This window comes from Pelmatolapia mariae, linkage group LG14 (genome assembly GCF_036321145.2).
Source record: "Pelmatolapia mariae isolate MD_Pm_ZW linkage group LG14, Pm_UMD_F_2, whole genome shotgun sequence".
NCBI lineage: Eukaryota > Metazoa > Chordata > Actinopteri > Cichliformes > Cichlidae > Pelmatolapia > Pelmatolapia mariae.
The window spans coordinates 15,667,225-15,689,177 of NC_086239.1; the positions used below are offsets into that span (position 1 = coordinate 15,667,225).

A 21,953-nucleotide genomic window follows, 5' to 3' on the forward strand; every position below is an offset into this window, starting at 1 on the left:
AGCAGGGTGGTAGGCTCCTGCCATAACATCCTCTTTGCATTTACTCCTGTGCTCAACTCCAACCATACGAGAACAGCATTATTTGAGGGAACCTGCTGCAATTCTTTCCTCTCGTACTCGTCTCCACCCCTGATCTGTGTCAGCGGCTAACCCTGTTAATCTCTTAATGCATTGAGTGTAGTGGGGTACTTGTGTTTATAGCTATGTGGCCTGCACACATGATGAATCAGATGGCCTTCATGGTAACTCAGTTTGCTTAGTTGGCTAGTAAGTGTTTTATAGCTGCAGTAACTTGACTTTAAATCAAACTGCCCTAATTAGTGGGGGGATAGTTCTGGGTGCTGGGATCATAAGTCTGTCAGCAATAATTGTCCAGTCAACAAATAATGGGAACTATCCAACCTAGCCAGTGAGTGTAGTATGCTCTTATTCTAGTTTTCCAAAAGATTTGTAGTTTTATTTTTAAATACACTGGAGAGAAGTGCAGTGTTTGGCATTTATTATACCTACACGTGGCTTTTTTAGCAGCAGCTTCTGCTAAGCTAAAGCAACAAACCACTCAAAAAACTAGAGTATATTTTAGTTATGGGAATTTATGATTATGATTCTATTTGCTCATTATTTTTCAGGCATTGGTGCGAGGTAGTAGTAACAGCAAAAACTTTAAATTAAATTACCAACAAATGGCGGGGGACATTTTGAGGATATTTGAGAAAAAGGGCGATTGGTCCCCTTCATGTTATTATTTCCGCCCCGTTAGGCTTAGCGCATGAACATCATAACACTGAGCTCAGTGAGCTCAATCATTTTAATCTTAAACCATATCAGTGAGCAGCAGGTTGACAATCTATAAATGATAACTCAACTTTCTGAAGAAAATATCCAGAAATGTGGAGTGACAAATCTGTCTCTCTCATCTTTGAGCTACAGTCTGTGAATTGAATGCCTGTAAACTATAGCAAAGACCACTAATATAAAAAAGACACATACACGAATGGCTGAGTATTTCACGCTTTCAAGCTTTGCGGTCCACTGAACACAAAAGTAGCTGCTTATCTCTTCTCTGGATCACTTGAGGCCACAGGGGTCAGAGAGCAGCTGATCATTCACTTTAACAGAAGCTGTCATCAAAAACTATGACTGACTTTAGCACCGACGCCGGGTGAAGGTGCAGCCCATTCTTCCTGTTTAATCTTCTTAAAGCACTGCACACGAATTACACCTCATTAGGGGTGACTAATACCATAACAGATGCAACACACACATGCTCTAAAGATCTAGAATAACAATTCTAATAATTTCCTCAATTATTAATAAAGTATTCTGATTCTGATTCGAATGTAGACCTCTTATTTTACTACAACATGTTTGCTTTGGATTGAGAGATGTCTTTTTCTGTTGTTGTTTGAATATATTTGTTTTATTGTCACAACCTATGGTTAAACTGTGTAAGCAGTCTTATTAAAGCACACTGTAGTTATAATAAGTTATTATTGAACTCAGCCTGAGCCACTGACCTTTAATCACTCACTTTGATTTCTAAAATGTAGATGTTGCCGCGTGAGTGAGCACATGCCTGACCAATAAATAAAATAATAGCACGCAGATAATACAGATAAACTTGAGTACTTCAATCTGGGAATAACATTACTATGCTCCAGTCACAGACAGTAGGCCAAAGTTAAAGACAGTTCTAAGCCATCACCTCACTACACACGTAGAAAACTCCTGTGTTGCTATAATGCTGCATTAACGCCACAGAGACTTCTGATTAACGTATGAGCCATGGCAGCGGATGTATAACAACTCATCTATTTATGGCAATGCAATCATGCTCTGAACTGTAACAAATCAGAAGTTATATGTAGGAGAGAGCGAACAACATCATAATCTACTCAGATGTGAGCCTAGAACTTGTATCTCTATATCGAGTATTTGGGAACACATATTGATCACAAATAGGGTTAAATCAGTTAACCTTCACCGCTTCTAATATTTAACATGTTACTTAGCAGGTCTCTACGTCTACATCATGCACCCATACACCGTCTCTGGATGGAGCTTGCTAACTGGTGGATTACTGTGTGTGTATGTGGTTGCTAATGCACACATTAAGAAGTGCTGAATAACGTAAACACGCAAGATTTTTGAAAATCTATATTTTTTGTGGTTTTGTGAATGATACTGAGCTGCTATACATTATTTTACAGTAGTCTGGCAAATAATTTCTAATGTCTATAATATGTCAGCAGCATACATTCATCTTCTTTGAGCATGTCTTATCTCAGAGGATTGCAAAGTGTGCTCCATGACTAAAAGAGGGAATAGATAGCAGCTGCTCACTCTCAAAAGCCCCCCAGACTCCACTGTGATTACTTTTATCATGAAAAACTCTCACAGTGACAACGCTCAGTGAGTGCAACTTTCATCTCTTCACCAGGAGTGGGCAAGAGCAGACAGATGGACAGCCTCTTTCTCTATTGTTAGCCAGCATTCGCAGCTAATGTGAATGCAATAGGACTGTGGAGAAAGGGGCAAAAAGTGAGGAAAGGAAAAGAGGGAAGGAAGTGAGGTGAGAGCACTCTAATCGCTCTCTCAGGCTAAAGCTGTGAGAGCTTGAACTTCATTCAAATAAAAAGACTCATCTCACACAGTGGCCATATGGTGCCCACCTTATTTTAGATTTCTAAAAAAACCCAGGGAACTAAATAAATAAATAAAAATAATTTAAAAAACAACGATGTCAATATGTTCCATGTAAGATTAGTGGCGGTCATGATTTCTGGAAAATTCCAGGTAGTCTTTCACAGATTAGGGAGTGAGATGTCACCTGCCAAGGCTTTCAGTCTTTAATGAAAGCAGAACATGACGACCCAGCTATTGTAAAACTGCTGCAACACGGAGCATGCATTGTTAATTTCTGTCACTATCACCAGATGAGTCTCTGTGACATTTTACTAGTTCTGCTGCGTTTGTAAACTTCATTGATTTTTCTATATCGCAGGTTTCTTCGTGTGTATCTGTAGTTTGAATCTTGACAGGGCTTGAGCTCAGACACAGGAGACACGGGGTGCTGAAAGGACAGCTCCTCTGGTGAAGAGTCAAACAGTCAGTGACTGTTTGACTCTCACCGATGCCACCTGCTGGTCACTGAGTAGCTGAGTCTTCTGCAGAAAAATATGTGTTATGTTCAGATAAAGTGTTATTATAAAAGCATTCAATATGGGATCAGGAAAAATGACTTATTGTCAGGATAAACTCTAAAATAAACTTTAAATGTTAAATAAATAATGTGTTCAATATTTCCTTTTTTCAACCAAAGACATAAAATTTAATGTTTATTTACACTAATACAGTATTTTATTGAGTAGGCGTTACAGATAGTAGTTCCTTGTAAGTCTGCAAAACACTGGTCATGTGATTTCTCAGCTTCTTTTTTAGCATTCCTTGAACCATAATCTGATCCAGAGATTTTTCATTTATATCTAAGAATAGCATTGGCAGATAATCTGCATTAATCCCTCTACAGTGCCTTGTGGGATTGGATGGTGTGGTGAGTGTGACTCACTCATTCTGCCCGCAGGGCATTTCTTACTCTGAAGCTGAGAATGGATTACTCTCTCACTGGTTTCTGTCAATATGGATGACCCTCCCACGTTCATCTTTACTCTGTGACCACAGAGGGGGAATTGGTGGTCACGTGACCAGCTGACAGTTTTGTTTATCGATTAACTGACCATGTTGGATAATCTGAGTTCTCAAGGTCACAGCGTGGGGGGAGCGAGCACACTTTTACAGCCCGCAAACACAGGCATACATCGTATATGCATGTGGGTACACATCAACAATAGTACTTCTTTGTAGCTTGCTGTTTGAAGGAAGAAGAAAAAAGACAAACAGATACAAACATAAGATGAAAACCAAACCAGTCAAAAATATCAGAGATTAAAAAACGTCAGTATGTGAACTCAAACATTACTAAACGGTCATGCTTATAACATGACGAGGAATGAATAAAACCCTTAAAAGTCATATGAGCGATGTTGAGATGAGATGATGACACAGCGATACAAGCTGACGTGCACGACTAACAGAAGCAACAGATAAGCCGGGGACACAGCCAGCGTCTCACAGTAAGAATAAGTCTGAACAGATGCAAACATTGGACAACAGCACACAACAAACATCAGCTCAGGATGGCTTAGTGAAATATAATATTCTGTTGAAAACACACAAGCAGCAGGCATCGCACCGAGGACAGAAGAGACAATATGCAGACGGCCAACACTGACATAAAAATAAAAGTAGTGTAAGGAAAACCAGACTGATCCGATGGTAAAATATGTTTATGTTTAATGGCAAGAATCAAGCAACACTGCAAAGGGACAGTCATCACGTTCAATATCAGGTTGACCCACAAAGTGATAAAGTAAAGTACAGATGGCCTTCTGCCTGCTTGGCACGTGTGCCATGAATAAAAGAACAAAGTACTGCACGTGCTGACATTAAAGCACTCTTTAAAAAAAACAAAACAGCCTTCCACTTCCTGTTTCTGCTGAAACAAGCAAGATGGAAATGGGTCGATGTTTTAAAACAAACCTGCACCGCACACATTCATAATTACTAAACAAAGAAGAGAAAAGGAGGAGAACGGGATTTTGGGATTAAAAACCTAAACAACAACGTGGGTGTAGGCTTGAGGATTAAGTAGACGACACACTATAAACAGTAACATGGGAACTCGAGTCTGGTAGAGCTCTGGTTCTTTCTCTTTTATGATCTAAATCTGGATTTTATCCATAATTTCATTTCAAACCATTTCACCGTTCTTCAGCAAAACAGAGTGAAAAATAACACCAGTTTGAATATTTGATAAATAGGCCAAAACACATGGAAATAACCTAGTTTGTAAGCTAACAGCTTTTAAATAATATGGGTAGACTAGTCCAATTTTTTAGCTTCAGTAAAGCTTAATTGTGGTTTTGAGATATTGGCCTTCATTTACAAATATGTGCATAGAAACATTCCTACCCTGCACAAAAAAGTGTGCACGCAAAATTACCGTCAGGTTTCTTATACATGCACACCAGTCTATTTTGTTCTTACAACTGTGCACTTGTTAGTACATCAGATTCATTCTGCACCAACAGTGTTGTGCAAGCTACATATATGTGAAGCAGACTGGCAGAACTAAAACTATTGTGTCCAAAGGGGAAGTCAGAAAAGACAAAGATTACAAAAGTGGTTCCATGGGAGTCATGAGAGTAAAAACAAAACAAAACAAATAAAACAAAACAAACAAATGAAAAATCATGGCTCAGGCTAAAATAACAGAGTATCTTTTAAAATTAAACAGATACTGCGGTAGTAAAAAAAAAAAAAAAAAAGCGAAAAAAGGAAAGGTAAGAAAAGACTAACAGACTACAAGTAAAAGAAGAAAACAAGTGGAGGACAAAAGAGTGCGTGATCTGTCAGTTGGATATGAGAAACTCCCTGTAATAGGGGAAAAGGAAAATCCAGTTTCTCCAGCTTCCCTGGGATAGTGCCAAAAAATTAGACTGTAAGACTGTAAGTGATCAAATTAAGACAATTTAACATAGGGTGAGATCAGATAAGGAATACTGGAATAATTTTAAATTAAGAGATAAAAGTCTACACATTTCCTTTTGGTGTTTGGTTTTCTGATATTCAGTGTCTTTTTTTTTTGTTGCTTTATTTAGTTGCAATTCCAAGCACTTTGTGGCTTATGGTCTTTTAGGCAGCATTGAAAAAATGACCAAAAGGCAACAACAACAACAACAACAATAACAAGAAAATACTAGTAGCAGAATTCCTGTTGAACACTTAATACTTTACATGTCTTAAGCCTGCCAGGCCTTCACTGGTCAGAGGGACATTTTTTGGGAAAATATGAACAAATTTTGGTCTGAAAAAATATTGATATATCATTGATTTGTGTGCGAAAAACCTTTAAGAATGATTTGTGCACAGATCTGGGCCCATTGTACTTCTTGATTAACTTTTCATAAAATTGATCGATGGCAGCTCCACTCCCACTAACAGTGTGAATGGAGGACATCTGATGGTGTCACTCAGTCATTCCCATCAGTAAAAAATATATATTTCCTCAGGTCATTACTATGGAGGACCACAAGAGCCACGCGCATCGAAATAAAAAATTCTGTGCTTAATTTTAATAAACTGATTTTTAAAATGCTTTTCAGTCTTCATTTCAAAAAACATTTTCGAATTGCACTTTAATAAACTGCATTTCAAAATCCTTTTTCGAATTCCACTTTAATAAAAACATTTTCGAATTGCACTTTAATAAACTGCATTTCAAAAAACATTTTCGAATTGCACTTTAATAAACTGCATTTCAAAAAACATTTTCGAATTGCACTTTAATAAACTGCATTTCAAAATCCATTTCCCTTTCCTGTTCGCTCAGGGATTAACATGTGGATTAGCAGTTGGATTAACAACTTCATTTTAAAAATCCTGCTGCTATTCAAATTAGCCACACCGTGGGATGTAAGGAGCTCTCTGATTGGTTGGTCAGACACAGGCTGTCTGCCAGCCTGGATTTTTCTAGCTCATAGCTTCGCCCTGCTACGAAGCGTGTGTGCTTGTACAAAGGCCGTTCAGCCTCGGGATTTACACTCGGCTCGACACGGATATGTGAAGAATGAAGGGACCCTGCAGCGAAACGGAGAGCCCAACCTCTGACTGAGTGCCTGTTTTCGCAGTCTGACCACCTGTTGAAGGTAACGTGCTAACATGGCTAACGCTAGCATCACCACACGTAGCTCCGTTATTTTAAGGTCATTTTAGCGTATGAAAGTTTTACGTCGCAGCTATGTGAGCTAGCTACGTGTTTTGTAAGCTGCTGTGCTCTTCACAAATAAAGCTGGAAGCAGCTCAGACTGTTAGAACCAGCACTGAGGCCTGTTACATTTATATAGTGTTAGAGCAATGGCTGCAGCCTACAGCCTTTAAACTAGCGATTAAAATGCTGACAGTAAACTCGTCAGTCCAGATGTTACCGCATTACTTTGTGATACTTAGAGTTAAAACAACTGAGACAGGCTGATTAAAATAACAGCTGTCAGTTCTCTCATTCCTTATATCAAGACTGGAGATCACACTACTGATTTCAGTTCATTTAATATGTGAGTGCACAGATTCATTCTCAACTGGACATAAATGATGATCAAAGGTTGTATATATGATGAATTCATCAAATCCCAGCCTCTAACACAGTGTGCTGAATCTTAGCTTTGAATGTCCAGTATATTCTAATCAGTGCAATTTAAGCATTCACTGAACCTACAGTATCTACACCTGTGTGGCAAATGTGTGGTAAACATACAGATAATGAAGTTTAATTATTAATACAATATACGTCATGAAAAACAAAAGCTGAAATTGAATCAGTTTAGTACTTTTCTCTGTATGCTCTGTGATTATAGAGGTCTTAAATTCTGTGATATATATACTGTAAATGATTTTCACAGAGGTCTTAAAGTACTTAAATCACTGCTGATAGTCTGGTTGTTTATATTTTCACGTTTTTGTGTCTGTAGGGCTGTTTGATGACGATTTGGACTCCTCTGGGAGACGAGGACACACCCACACCTGTTCCATACTGCAGCCATGGATGGTGTTACGGCTCTGAGTCAGCTTTAGGCCATTAGATGCACACACTGGAAAACCAGCACCTTCATGCAGGAGAGACGGCCTCAGTGATTTAGGTTCATAAGCTAGTTCAAACATTTCTGGCCTCTTATCACTTAGATTCCTTAAGCTTAAAAGTGAATGCATTTAAAGCAGGAACTGCACACCTAGCTGTCAAAAGTTGGGCAGCATGAGTACTGTAAAGTTTTGTAGGGTCCTTGTTAAAAATTCCACAAGCACCACACCACATTTGTCATATATAGTTCATTTTGTACAGGACATTTTTGAAATTATAAACTATATATTCTAGTTGTCGCTTGTCAGTAATTTTTGAGTAAATGGATGGCACTGATAAATCAGTGGTGATTCACCTGCAAATGTTTTTAACAAACTTTGTTTTTTGTAGAATTCATCAGCAGCTGTGAAGAGATGCATTTGAATATCTTCTGGTTCCACTTTTCCTTCCCAGAAAGCTGAGGATGGCTAATTCCTGACAAGGACACACACCTCAGCGCTTATCATGGGTGTTACATCCTCTGTGCCGCAATTCCAGAGAAAACCAGAGAGCAACGACCACTCATTAAGACCAGCCAGAAATCTGTCCCTTTCTGGCAGCTGTGGAAACTTCCAATAAAAAAGTTTGCATTCTTAGAACAATGCTGGGTCATGTGTGATGTGTCATATGAGGATATTACATTTTGACTTAATTCTGCTCAATTAACCCTTGGGGGTTGTTCAAAATCACCACCCTTTCAGCTTGTTCGTGGCCAAAAGTGGCCACCTACAGATTAGGTCTGTAATTTTTATTATTTTGGGGTTTTTTTGCCATTTTTTCTGCATAAAGCTTTTAAGTAACTTCAGTTCTTTCCATAAATATAAAATGATTATTACTTTTTTATTTTTTAACCCTTTAAACACCAGTTTGTTTGTCCACTGCACCAGCTGGACGACAACCTCAAATCTCGCAATTTTATATAATTGCATTGCTACTGAAATTTCTTGTATTATTAATAGTAGAGTCTGGGGCATATAATTGATTCACATCAACATTGTTTACAATGCATTGTTATTTTAGTGCAGAGAGAGCAAAAACATAAAAACTCCCTCTGAGACTGTTCGTGGCCAAAAATGGCCACCCCTTGTTTACATTTACAAAATGCTATAAAATTCATATATATTAAGAAAAATGTCCAGTTTTTTTTACATGATTTTTTAGATTAGCATCAGGGCTGTTCATGAAAATCAAAATTTCATTAAAATTCTGAAATTTAACCCTTTAAATACCAGTTAGAGCACATAATCATAACAACTCATAAATAGAGAAAATCATAAAATCCCAGTTTTTTTCTAAATAATACATGCCATCTGATTTATTTGCTAACCATGATGAAGGTTACATGCATAGCAATAATTAACAGCATCAATGACATTTATGCATCTTTGTTTTTTTGTGCAGTGACAGAAAAACAAAAAAACTCCCTCTGAGACTGTTCGTGGCCAAAAATGGCCACCCCCTGTTTACACTTACAAAATGCTATAAAATTCATATATATTAAGAAAAATGTCCAGTTTTCTTTACATGATTTTTTAGATTAGCATCAGGGCTGTTCATGAAAATCAAAATTTCATTAAAATTCTGAAATTTAACCCTTTAAAAACCAGTTAGAGCACATAATCATAACAACTCATAAATAGAGAAAATCATAAAATCCCAGTTTTTTTTCTAAATAATACATGCCATCTGATTTATTTGCTAACCATGATGAAGGTTAGATGCATAGCAATAATTAACAGCATCAATGACATTTATGCATCTTTGTTTTTTTGTGCAGTGGCAGAAAAACAAAAAAACTCCCTCTGAGACTGTTCGTGGCCAAAAATGGCCACCCCCTGTTTACACTTACAAAATGCTATAAAATTCATGTATATTAAGAAAAATCTCCACTTTTTTTGACTAGATTTTTTAGATTAGTATCAGTGCTGTTCATCAAGACCAAAATTTCAATCAAATTCATAATTTTAACCCTTTAAATACCAGTTAAATCACATAATTGTAATGATTTACATAGGGATAAAATCATAAAATCCCCATTTGTTTTTCTAAATAATACATGCAAACTGATTTATTTTCTAACCATGATGGAGGTTAGATGCATAGCAATAATTAAAAGTATCAATGAGTTTTATGCATCTTTGTTTTTTTGTGCAGTGAGAGAAAAACAAAAAAGAATCCCTCTCAGCTTGTTCGTGGCCAAAAATGGCCACCCCCCGTTTACATTTACAAAATGCTATAAAATTCATATATATTAAAACATTTTTCTATTATCATTGGCTTGATTTTTTAAATTAGCACCGCTTATAGTCATAAAAACCAAAATGTAATTCAAATTCTGATATTATACCCTTTGAATACCAGTCATATTATGTATTATTATAGTAAAAATAGTAATAAAGTTCACATCTTTTAGCATATAAATGGTGAAACCTAATATGTTTTTTATCATCAATGCAGGACAGTAACAGTAACTGTTACTTTATTTATTTATTTATTTATTTATTCTTTCTTTTTTTTGGGGGGGGGTGAATGAATGGCCAAAAGCAATGTCACACATGGTGTGTTAGTGGCCAGAAAGGCAATTTAATGACCAAATAATCCCTGCAATCACCAATAAAATGATCAAAATTTATATTCCAGTATCTGTGTGCTTCTGTGTGCATCCTCATTAGCAGCAAGATGTACTAACCACATTAGAGTGGTTTTTGTAGGCACACTTTCTACACCTGGTTCAAGGGGCTGCTGTTCCGTTCCTTTCACGCATCCTTTATTCCCCATCACCGACTGCTGGTTCCTTGTGTGTTGCTGTCAAAAGAAGCATATTCCTCCGTTGCTTTGGCATGTGGGATATTGCTGTGGTAGTTTTGGTGAAGCCAAAGACAGACAACAAAATCTTCCTCTGTTGCAACTGGAGGAGCTGAGGAGGAAGCTCTGGGTTGTTTCCCCTGTGCCGGTTTTCATCTGAGGAGTTCCTCTGCCAATGTGACCGAAGGAAAGACGTTGTCCTCGGAGCTCCTCCGTCAGTTGGAGTCTGAACCCCATGCCTTTTTTACTTCCTGAGAACTTCCAGTGTTTTCATCCAACATGCTATGTATTGCTTTATTCTGGTGTAGGTTTTATCTCCACTTCATCTATAATCATCCAATCCTCACACCTTGGCCTCCCATGCAGGTTTGTAAGGGTGCACAGCAGCTAAAAGATCTCCTTTGTTATAAAAAAGTCAAAAGTAGATCTCAGGCTGCTAATGCAGGACTAGGGTGACCCCTAAGGGGAAATGGATTGTGGTGCAGTCTCTCTTCAGTAGTGGGACCCACATGGTTTTCCTTTCATGGCGGATCCACTGAGTCGCCAGCTCCTCGGTCTCAGAAAATGCTCCTATGTTCTTTTTTTTTTTGGGGGGGGGGGCTCCACCTCCATGCCCCCCAACCCCAATCCTCCCCCAAAGAAGAGGATTCGGGCACTGGCTAGAACTCAACATCAGTGGTGATGCAGTCAGCCTCTTTGAAGATTGTCCCCTCATCTTCTGGAGAGGAGGTTTCTTCATCTTGGGCAGATGTATTTTCTTCAAGGGCAGAGGACTGCTTGCTGTCCTTGCTCTCTGACCAGATCATATAGACAGTGCTTGAAGCAGTGATGACCTTCTTGCCATATTGCCAGAATAAATTATCTGGAAGCTGTTAGGCTTACTTACAGCAGTAGCTCTGTCTGCACCTGCATAAACTCCAGGACACGTTTGCAAATAGTGTTTGTTGTTGTTTACGCTCCAGCTGCAGCTGCAGGTTTGAACTCTGCAAAATGTCCCGTGATTGGGGTTTTTTTGGTTTTTGTTTTTGTTTCTAGAGTTGATATTTTGGGTATGGTATCTTTTGATGAAAAATACAAGAGTAAAAGTGCTTTTAACATGTGCTTCAAAGCTAAGTTTGACTGGGAACCTCAAAGCTCAATATCCTGCATCCACAGAAATTCACTGCAGCCTATGTAATGTTTGAATTTATTCCAGTCTATCTTGCAAATAAATGTTTGTACTGGAATGTCATGCACAAACACAAACTATTAGATCCTTAAGATCAAACCTATGTCAAAATTGTTTCATTATTTTGGTCCATTGGAGTGTGGTAGGCCATCAAAGGCCGCTACTAGAAACTCAGAATATTACATGAAATTGCTTGCTTGGCCAAAAATGGGTAAATGATGTAATTTGGTGAAAAACATTAAAAACTACAATTTTCATGTGTTGAGTTTAGAATGAAAGCAATTTTACCTAAATCGCATGATATAGTACTGTCAGTAACAAGGAATCAAAAAAGGTGGTTATAATGGGTTTCAATTGGCCACAAATGGCCACGATAGAACCAAGAGGAACTATTTAGTGTATAGTGAATATTATTGACATTATTAAGGAGCTGATGTTGAAAATTAAAAAATCTCAAAAAAATACACACCTTTGGAAAGTTTCATTCCATTTGCATTAACAGAACAGAAATGGTTGAAAAAAGAAAAGTGAAGTGGCCACAAATGGCCAGGATAGAACCCCAAGGGTTAAGTGTTTTGATCGTTGATCCAATATGGCAGCTTTGTGTTGTGCTGCAAGTTAAAACTCATTGTCCTCATGAGCACAGCATCTAACAACTCTCCTTAAAAAAACCAAATGACTTTAACTAGACACAATGGTTTCCAGTGGGAGATACATTCATCACTCATCCGTGACACTGGAGAAGTCACCTGGATGAGTGATAAAACAATTTTCCATGGAAAATCCAGAGGAACTAAACTTTGTTTCTTTGGGCTCAATTTCAGCTCTAGGAGCATCTCTCAGAAGAAAACCGTTTTGCAAATAATCAGATAAAAAGATTGTTGAACTACGTGGTATTCTCTGGGGTTTAAGACCAAACTCAAACAGTGAATTGACATTAGACTGGAATTCATAGGACGAATAGAAATACTACTGAAGCTAAATGATTCATATATATGTGTATGACTTTTTTTTCCTCCAATTCACCAGGTCTGTAAAGTTCAGTATGACTGTAGTACATGATACAAAAGAATAAAAACTTTATGTGAATAACTGTACTCTTCTTTAATATATCAGGAAACAAGTAAAAGTACAAATGTGCACAAGTTAGAGACTTCCTCAGTAAGTTTACACTCTTTTGGAGTGATTTTAATTGTGTGTTAAAGGAGAAAGAGATTAGGAGGTAAAGTAGAGGATGCAGAGTCCATCATCACTGAGGCCGTCTCTCCTGCATGAAGTCCAGGTGCTGGTTTTCCAGTGTGTGCATCTGATGGCCTAAAGCTGACTCAGAGCTGTTAACACCATCAATGGCTGCAGTATGGAACAGATGTGGGTGTGTCCTCATCTCCCAGAGGAGTCCAAATCGTCATCAAACAGCCCTACAGACACAAAAACGTGAAAATATAAACAACCAGACTATCAGCAGTGATTTAACTACTTTAAGACCTCTGTGAAAATCATTTACAGTATATATCACAGAATTTAAGGCCTTTATAATCACAGAGCATACAGAGAAAAGTACTAAACTGAATCAATTTCAGCTTTTGTTTCTCATGATGTATATTGTATTAATAATTAAATTTCATTATCTGTATCTTTACAACATGTGCCACATAGGTGTAGATACTGTAGGTTCAGTGAATGCTGAAATTGCACTGATTAGAATATACTGGACATTCAAAGCTAAGATTCAGTGCACTGTGTTAGAGGCTGGGATTTGATGAATTCATCATATATACAACCTTTGATCATCATTTATGTCCAGTTGAGAATGAATCTGTGCACTCACATATTAAATGAACTGAAATCAGTAGTGTGATCTCCAGTCTTGATATAAGGAATGAGAGAACTGACAGCTGTTATTTTAATCAGCCTGTCTCAGTTGTTTTAACTCTAAGTACCATAGAGTAATGTGGTAACATCTGGACTGACGAGTTTACTGTCAGCATTTTAATCGCTAGTTTAAAGGCTGTAGGCTGCAGCCATTGCTCTAACACTGTATAAATGTAAGAGGCCTCAGTGCTGGTTCTAACAGTCTGAGCTGCTTCCAGCTTTATTTGTGAAGAGCACAGCAGCTTACAAAACACGTAGCTAGCTCATATAGCTGCGACGTAAAACTTTCATACGCTAAAATGACCTTAGAATAACGGAGCTACGTGTGGTGATGCTAGCGTTAGCCACGTTAGCAAGTTACCTTCAACAGGTGGTCAGACTGAGTAAACGGGCACTCAGTCAGAGGTTGGGCTCTCCGTTTCGCTGCAGGGTCCCTTCATTCTTCACATATCCGTGTCGAGCCGAGTGTACATCCCGAGGCTGAACGGCCTTTGTACAAGCACACACGCTTCGTAGCAGGGCGAAGCTATGAGCTAGAAAAATCCAGGCAGACAGTCTGTATCTGTCCAACCAATCAGAGAGCTCCTTACATCCCACGGTGTGGCTAATTTGAATAGCAGCAGGATTTTTAAAATGAAGTTGTTAATCCAACTGCTAATCCACATGTTAATCCCTGAGCGAACAGGAAAGGGAAATGGATTTTGAAATGCAGTTTATTAAAGTGCAATTCTAAAAAAGTTTTTGAAATGCAGTTTATTAAAGTGCAATTTGAAAATGTTTTTTGAAATGCAGTTTATTAAAGTGCAATTCGAAAATGTTTTTATTAAAGTGGAATTCGAAAAAGGATTTTGAAATGCAGTTTATTAAAGTGCAATTCGAAAAAGGTTTTTGAAATGCAGTTTATTAAAGTGCAATTCGAAAATGTTTTTATTAAAGTGGAATTCGAAAAAGGATTTTGAAATGCAGTTTATTAAAGTGCAATTCGAAAATGTTTTTTGAAATGAAGACTGAAAAGCATTTTAAAAATCAGTTCATTAAAATTAAGCACAGAATTTTTTATTTCGATGCGCGTGGCTCTTGTGGTCCTCCATACATTACTGAGTGTGTTTTAAACATCTTCAAATTGCAAACTGACACCTTGTAATATATTTATGTAATATATTTACTACTAACTAAACTACTGTACTTGGTCTTCAATCTCCTTCCCGCTGTAAGCTGCTAATGATGCTTGAAATGATTTTAGCAGCCACTGTGTGAGCTCTGCTCGTCTCCCATCCTGAGTAGTTTAAGAAGACGCTTATGATAAACCTCAATGCTGCTTCATTTATTGGCAGCCTCACTCATAAAATCGTGGAACGTGTGACATACTGATATTCAATCTTTTTGAAAAACTCCTGACGTACACTTTCGTTTTTCTTGTGTAGTTTATTAAAAAAAAAATCTCTTATCTCTCTTATGGATCTCTATATGTGTTTAGAACAGAGAAGTGCCTCCAACCTAAATTAGTCTTTTTAGGGATTATATATATATATTTATTTTAATGGTACAGCTGACTAATGGATGCAGCAGAAAAAGCATTTTAGCTTGGAAGCTTATGCTAACTTATGCTAACACATGATGTTAAAATACGCCTCTTTTGGCTGAAATGCAGCTACCTGGCAACTTTTAAGAGGCTTTTAATGAAGTGCATTGACCTTTGAAGGAATAAATTGCGTGAGAGGTCTGAAATGCTTGACTTCACGAATCGTGACTCCTTGAGGTTCAAACAATTGAATTCACTAATCATGATATGTCATTTAGTTACCAGCAGAAAAAAACAGAAAAGTGTAACGTCTACTCTCTAAACGGTTATGCACCACATCAGTGACTCATCACTTCCATGACCCTGAGCTCCTCAAATACACAGATGCGCCATTCAGAAAAATGATGTCATGACACAGATCGGGTTTCGCTGATCTCTCCAGATCTAGTCCACATCCAGTAGTGTACGGTATAGATTTTAGCTGCTGCTCTAACACTGCATTGCTGACACTTTTGTCTAAGGACAGAAATGTCAAAGAGTCATCTGGGGAAGCCGTGCTTTCCATTTACTGGAAAGTAATATTTCATTATATATACCCAAGATTAAAGTAGCTCAAATTGTCTGAACGCTGATTCGTCTCTGTTCCTTTTTTTATTATCAGTACTTTGTTTTGGCATGAATATCAAAAACCTTCTCACTGTCACCAACATCTTTCTTTGCGTCTGTGTATGAAATAGGTCCACATGACCTTGTCTTCAAGAAGTGAGAAATGCCGTGGTGTGGACGCCAGCACAATCAGATGAGGTTTTGTCAGAGAGCTCAACATTGGAAACACTCAGAGGCCCCAATGAGTGAAAGAATAACCCATCTGTGTCTTCATGCTCTTGCTCATGTCCTTTTAGCAACCCGAAATAAATCTCCTTAGGTTTAACTTAACTTGAAGTCTAGTGTAGACCCTATGATGGCGTTCGTTCTACATTAGCGCGTTTATCAGTGGTATTTAAGTGCCAGTGACGTGCCAAACACTCGTCCGCTCTGAAGCAAAAGCTTGAAGGCTGAGTGAGGGATGCTATTTTTATATGAAAGGACTCTGGCTATAGAGCAGTGGCGAGATAAGGTATTGGGTGAAGAGATATTGACTGACCCCTCCCTAACAACCCTCACTTCTAGTCAGTCAGGGCTGTTGCCACAGAGACGACCCTGCTACCATCAGAAGCAGCCCAAACTGCTGCTTCAGGGACACATGTGGACCTTGGGTGCTTTCTTCACATAGACACGCAGATGTAGTCCGTGAAACAAAATGCTAAGGCCCACCTGAGCACACCCAAACACACATACACTGCGTACTACTCGTTGCTATGCCACTGTCGTCAACAAGGCATTCAACAACTACGTTTGAGCTATTTTGAGCCACACAACTGATCTGTGTCACTCATGGTGACAAAGCAACAACAAGGTCTCAATTTTGCATTGATGCACTCCTCTCTCTTCTTTTTTCATCTTTCTTTTATTTACGCAACAAGCCCATTTTGTGGGTGAAAACTGGTAACAGTGGATTACATCAATAAGGTCAAATTCAAGGGAGAGGGACAAAGTCCTCGAATGACTTAGTGTTATGAGGAATTTCTTTGCAAATGCTCCGGCTAACTTTCATAAAAATCAGCTTGGTAGTTAGAAACAAAAAACGTACGGTGTTATTGACAACATAATCTCCTGCTGGTAATAATCATGTGCAGGGAATTGATTCTGATGTACATGCTTTAAGCAATCGTGAAATTTTATTATAAACTGGATAAGAATGGGATATGGCAGTGCCAGGAAAGGACTCTCGAGACAAAGTTAATCAAGAAGCAGAACTGAAACAAAGATATTCTGACATTTAGTCCTGAGTGAGTGACTCCCAAAACACTAGGAAATAAGATAGAAAAGATACTGCGCAATTATAGACGGGCTGAGTAAATCCTCGCTTCACTAATAAACTGATATTGCATAATCAGTGGCGTGTAACTTCTTTTTTAAACTTTCCAGTTTGCCTACAGCCATGTCCTTTCAGCGAGGCTTTTGGGTAGTTAGATTCTGGATGCAAGAACAAGCACAGTTTCACATAACTGGGTTGCGCTCCTGAAAAGGACAATGCTGACTTCGTCTCGTTAAATGATGCAACAGCAGTTTTGCTCCTGGATCTTCCTCACTGTGAAATCTGAGGACCATAAGAGGCTGATGGAAGGCAGAAATGCATCTTGGGATTTAAGACATGTCAAAACAGTGCCCTCTCTTGGTGGACCTGAGCATGGCATTTTCAGAGGTAATAACTTGCAGGTCTTTATGTTAAGAAATTATTTTTTTTTATTAAAAACATGATATTATAGGCAAGCACATTTAGAGAATGAAGGACTGCATGATGTGCTAGAAAGCACTGTTTATCCTTAAAGACATGACTCACACCCAAACTGCCACACAATATCACTGCTGTGTGTGTCTTATGCTTTTGAGATACATCCTACCTTTGAGGTTTCCATATCAGTTTCTTCCACTTCTTTTGCTTGGCCTATCAGTAAAGGTAGAGAAGAGTAAATGAGAAGAATATTTATAATATGATCCTCTGGATGGTTGAACTAAATGCAACCTTTTATGTGTTGTGGTTTCTGTAGATGGGCAAGATGACCTTTTCACTAGTAACAAAGCAGATCTTGGTCTCAAGATGGCCAAGAAACTCACTCTCAGCTATTTCACTGTGGTTACTTGTGAGCACTTGGACTCAAATTTCAAAGCCTAACGGATTTAATATGTCCTGATATCAGCTGCTAAACATCCAATTTAGGGAATTTAAAATAACTTCAGGGAAAGTGGGGGATATAATTATTTGATCTCCTGCTGAATTTCTAATTTTTCTAATTTTTATGGTTTTTCATTTTAATGGAGACAGAACATCAACCAACCAGTCAGAAGAAAAACTTCATTACATAAAAGTTAGACATTAATTTTCATGTCACTGAGTGAAATAAGTATTTGATGTCCTACAAGAAAGCTGGAATTCTGGCTTCCATTACAATCAATCAATCAATCAATTACTCAACAACAGATGCTTCTGATCTCATCTACTGCAGCGGTCCCCAACCTTTTTTGTGCCACGGACCGTTTTAATGTTAGACAATATTTTCATGGACCGGCCTTTAAAGTGTTACGGATAAAGACAAAAAATAAAATGAAACGACCAAGACAAAAACTGTGGTATCTTGCAAATATAATAATAAACGCGAATTCACTGTGTAATTGTGTAACTTTATTAACAGCGTCCTCCTGAAAATGCGCCAACAACATTGAGAGTAACGTCCTCCTCTCTGCCCTTTAATGCTCTCTGGTCGCTATGGTAACGTGTAAATATTTCTTTCAAAATAAGACACAACTACAACACAGGAAAAGACCCAGGGAAACTGAGTTAACAATAAAAACCCTGAAAACCACAAATTTCACACCCAAGGCTCAACTCTCGCGGCCCGGTACCAAACGACTCACGGACTGGCCCGGGGGTTGGGGACCGCTGATCTACTGTATTTAAGCACACCTGCTCACAAAATCAGTTTCTTCCATTCTCAGATTTTTCTGTCAAAGGATGTCAGGGACAAGACTTTAGACCTGCAAAAGAAGGTAGAATGGGCTATAAGACCATCAGCAAGAAGTGCTGTTTGGGAGATTATTCAGAAATGAAAAGAAATTGAATCTGGAGCTTCATGGAAGATCGTGCCTCGTAGGCTGAGTATAACCATGAGAAAAGTGGTGGATTAGCCCAAAACCACACAAGAAGAGGTTGTTAATAATCTAAAGGGAGTTGGGACTACAGTCACCAAGAACACTGGTAACACACTATGTAATGGACTGAAATCTTGCAGGTCCCCCTGCTTAAGAAGGCACATGTACAGCCCAGTCTTCAGTTTGACTGTAAACATCTAAATGATTCAGAGCAGGCTCGAAAGAAAGCGCACAAATACTTATGTCACTCAATGACACGCAAATTAATTTATAACTTTTATGTGATGTATTTTTTTTCTGGATTTTTGGTTAATATTCTGTCTCTTTCCAATAAAATGAGCATATAATAAAAATTAGTGACTGCTCATTTATTTACATATACATTTTTATCTGAATTTAATAAATAAACCAATATATTACTGGGTAGTTTGCTAACTCAACTGCTGCCAGTGACTCAAGACAGTGTATGCATGAATTATGGTGATCAGAGGCTCTCAATCACTCCTCCATCTATGTAGCAAATACATTTATGCTGCAATACATTTGCCTCCTGAGTCAGGGCAATGGCTTCCCACTCTTTTTGCCCGTGACTGAGCTTCCCAGCAGCTTCCTTCAGCTGTGCAACACTTTGTACAGACCCAATGCCCGTCAGTGAGGTAATCAAATTTGATACTTTTTCACCAAGAGAAATTGATTAACTGGAGTAATACCGGCAGACACAGAATAGAGGTTATTTAGCTAATGCTTCGGTATAATGCTGCTTACCTTGAGTCAAATAAATGCACAGTGTCAAATTCCTTCAGCAGGTTTTTTTGTACTTTTTCAGAGGTGCGGTGCACAGGAAAAAGGAACCCCTTAGCAAGAATAATCAAGACTGACTTTGGAACAGCTAGAGGAAAAATCAATCACGCCTCTGATGGAGGAAGGCAATTTATTGAAGACAGATTACACCACTTGATTTATAAAACCTGAAAAGCAGGCTTCCAGTAAAAGCGGCTATGCAAGAAAAGCAAACTTGTGTGGAGAATTTAATCTGAGATCTTTGGAGTTTACATCTCTAAACAGCTAAACCCCTGGAGCTTGAGTTTCAGATACTCAACAGAGCTGCTAAAACTATCTGGCTTGTCAGTTTGAATGATATTTTCAGTGATTTTGAATGAAACTGTAAACATTTAAATAGACAAAGCTTCAAAATGTCACCCACCCTGGGCTGGATGAAGCCATTTTTTTGAAAGTGTCAACAAATAACTGGATAGATTATAGAATGTTATCAATAGACTACTCACGAATTATGTAATTGTTAGTTTTATAATGATTTGAAACAACTGTGCTTCTGGCTCTCCATCTACAACATATACAGCATATCTGCAGAAAAAAATGAATGAAATGTTGGTGTGCAGGGGCAGTGATATATTCATCAGTGGGACTGATTTGCTGATGAGTATAAGTGAATCACACAGTGAGTCAAAAGAGGTCCTGTGATTAGTCAGCACTAAGGTCCCACTGAATGCAAACACATGGCCCACTCAAACAGATACACTATGTTCCTTAAGTTGATGTGAAAACCTCAAACCTAGATGTACAGGGATGACTGCAGTCTGTGCTGCCTGTCTGCTTATCCTTACCCACATACAATACTTTGAGTGCCCCAGTTTACTATTTTGAGATGTAATAAACCATAGATCCAATTCTCCTGCAAACCAATGCCTCAGTAATAAGACTGTATAGGTGGACTTAAAGAAATGATAACTGGATTGCGGTCAATAAAAGATCCAACTGTAGTCAGACCTGTCTTGAAAGTGATTCATGAAAGACAAAGACAGGTCTATACTTAGTTTTCATGCCATTAGGCGGCATATGTGCATGGCATATCTCCTTGTGTAACTCTACAGTGAGGCAGATGTCCACCCAGCATGAAAACAAGACCTTTCACGAAACCAGTAAGCGGGTTTGCCAGTGACAGTTAGATTGTCTTTAGACAGGAGGACTTAATGAATCACCTTCAGTGTGTGGCATCAACAACTGGCTCAAAATACAGGTTGGAGGGAAAAAACCCTTACTTTTAAAGGTTTAGAGATGTTTCTAAACAAGCTTTAAAAGAGCTCTAGAATTTCTTTTTAGGTCCGTTTTGCACGTCACTATCTTCAGCAGCTAATAATGACATTTGAGCCTTACAGTCATGGAAGGATTGCTAAAAGATTTGAATTTTCCTATACAGGGCGTCAAACTGTATCTCTAACCAAGGCCGAGATATCCAAACATATTAACTCATAGAACTCACATTTTAGGAGGAAAATATGAAAAGCCACACATTTTTAACTCTATTTCCAACGTATGAGTGGTTAGGAACAACAGTATCTCATTAAGCTTTAGCGTTTTAATTTACAACTACATGTAATTGAAATTAATTATAATTTTGGTAGAACTTTGACCTTCGACAAGTTAATGTGATTCAGTGTTTATGTATATATCATATATATATATATATATATATATATACATAAGTAAAAAAACGTTCATGCCAAAGTATATGACAGGGAAGAAAAACGAAATGCATGTGCACTGGTACGCAATTTAGTTTTCATAAAAATTCCTGAAATGTGATAAAAAAATTTAAAAAAAGATATTTGTGAATGTATATTAGTGGAGACACTTAAATACTTACAGTGTGCATATTGCAAGCTTTCAACTATCCCAGCATATTAACAAATTGCAGCTTAGTAGCTTAGCTTCATATCATAATATTAAACTATTAACAAATTGCTTTTTAAAATTTGAATATTCTTAAAATACCATTTTGATACATACCATGTGACATGAAATGTGACTGAAAATATTTAACTGCAACAATGAATGAATCCAAAATAATGCTTAAAAAATACCTCTTTTTTTTCACTTCACTTGATCTTTAATGTTTATCTATTGGTGATTCATTTAGTAGCTAAGGGACAGTTATGTAAAGGTACTGCAGTAATACCTGCCAGGAGTATTTATCACAGGGTGGTAACCTAAAACAGCCCTAGGGCTGTCCTGCATCCCTGTCGACAGGCGAAGTATAGCTAACCAAATTGCCCTTAATGGATCTGGGCAGCAAAGATCACAGC

General features: G+C 38.0%; 1 protein-coding gene across 12 annotated transcripts in view; it reads right to left on the reverse strand.

Annotated features, from left to right (window-relative positions):
• LOC134641183 (protein Aster-B-like) overlaps positions 1-21,953 on the reverse strand; it is a 77,617-nt gene that overhangs the window by 37,925 nt on the left and 17,739 nt on the right. Inside the window, exon 2 of one of the 12 annotated variants that reach the window (XM_063493454.1) lies at positions 17,604-17,647. The exons of the other annotated variants lie outside the window; for them this stretch is intronic. Coding sequence (XP_063349524.1) covers positions 17,604-17,647 — 44 coding nt within the window. The remainder of the gene's footprint in view (positions 1-17,603; positions 17,648-21,953) is intronic. 12 annotated transcript variants of the gene reach the window in all.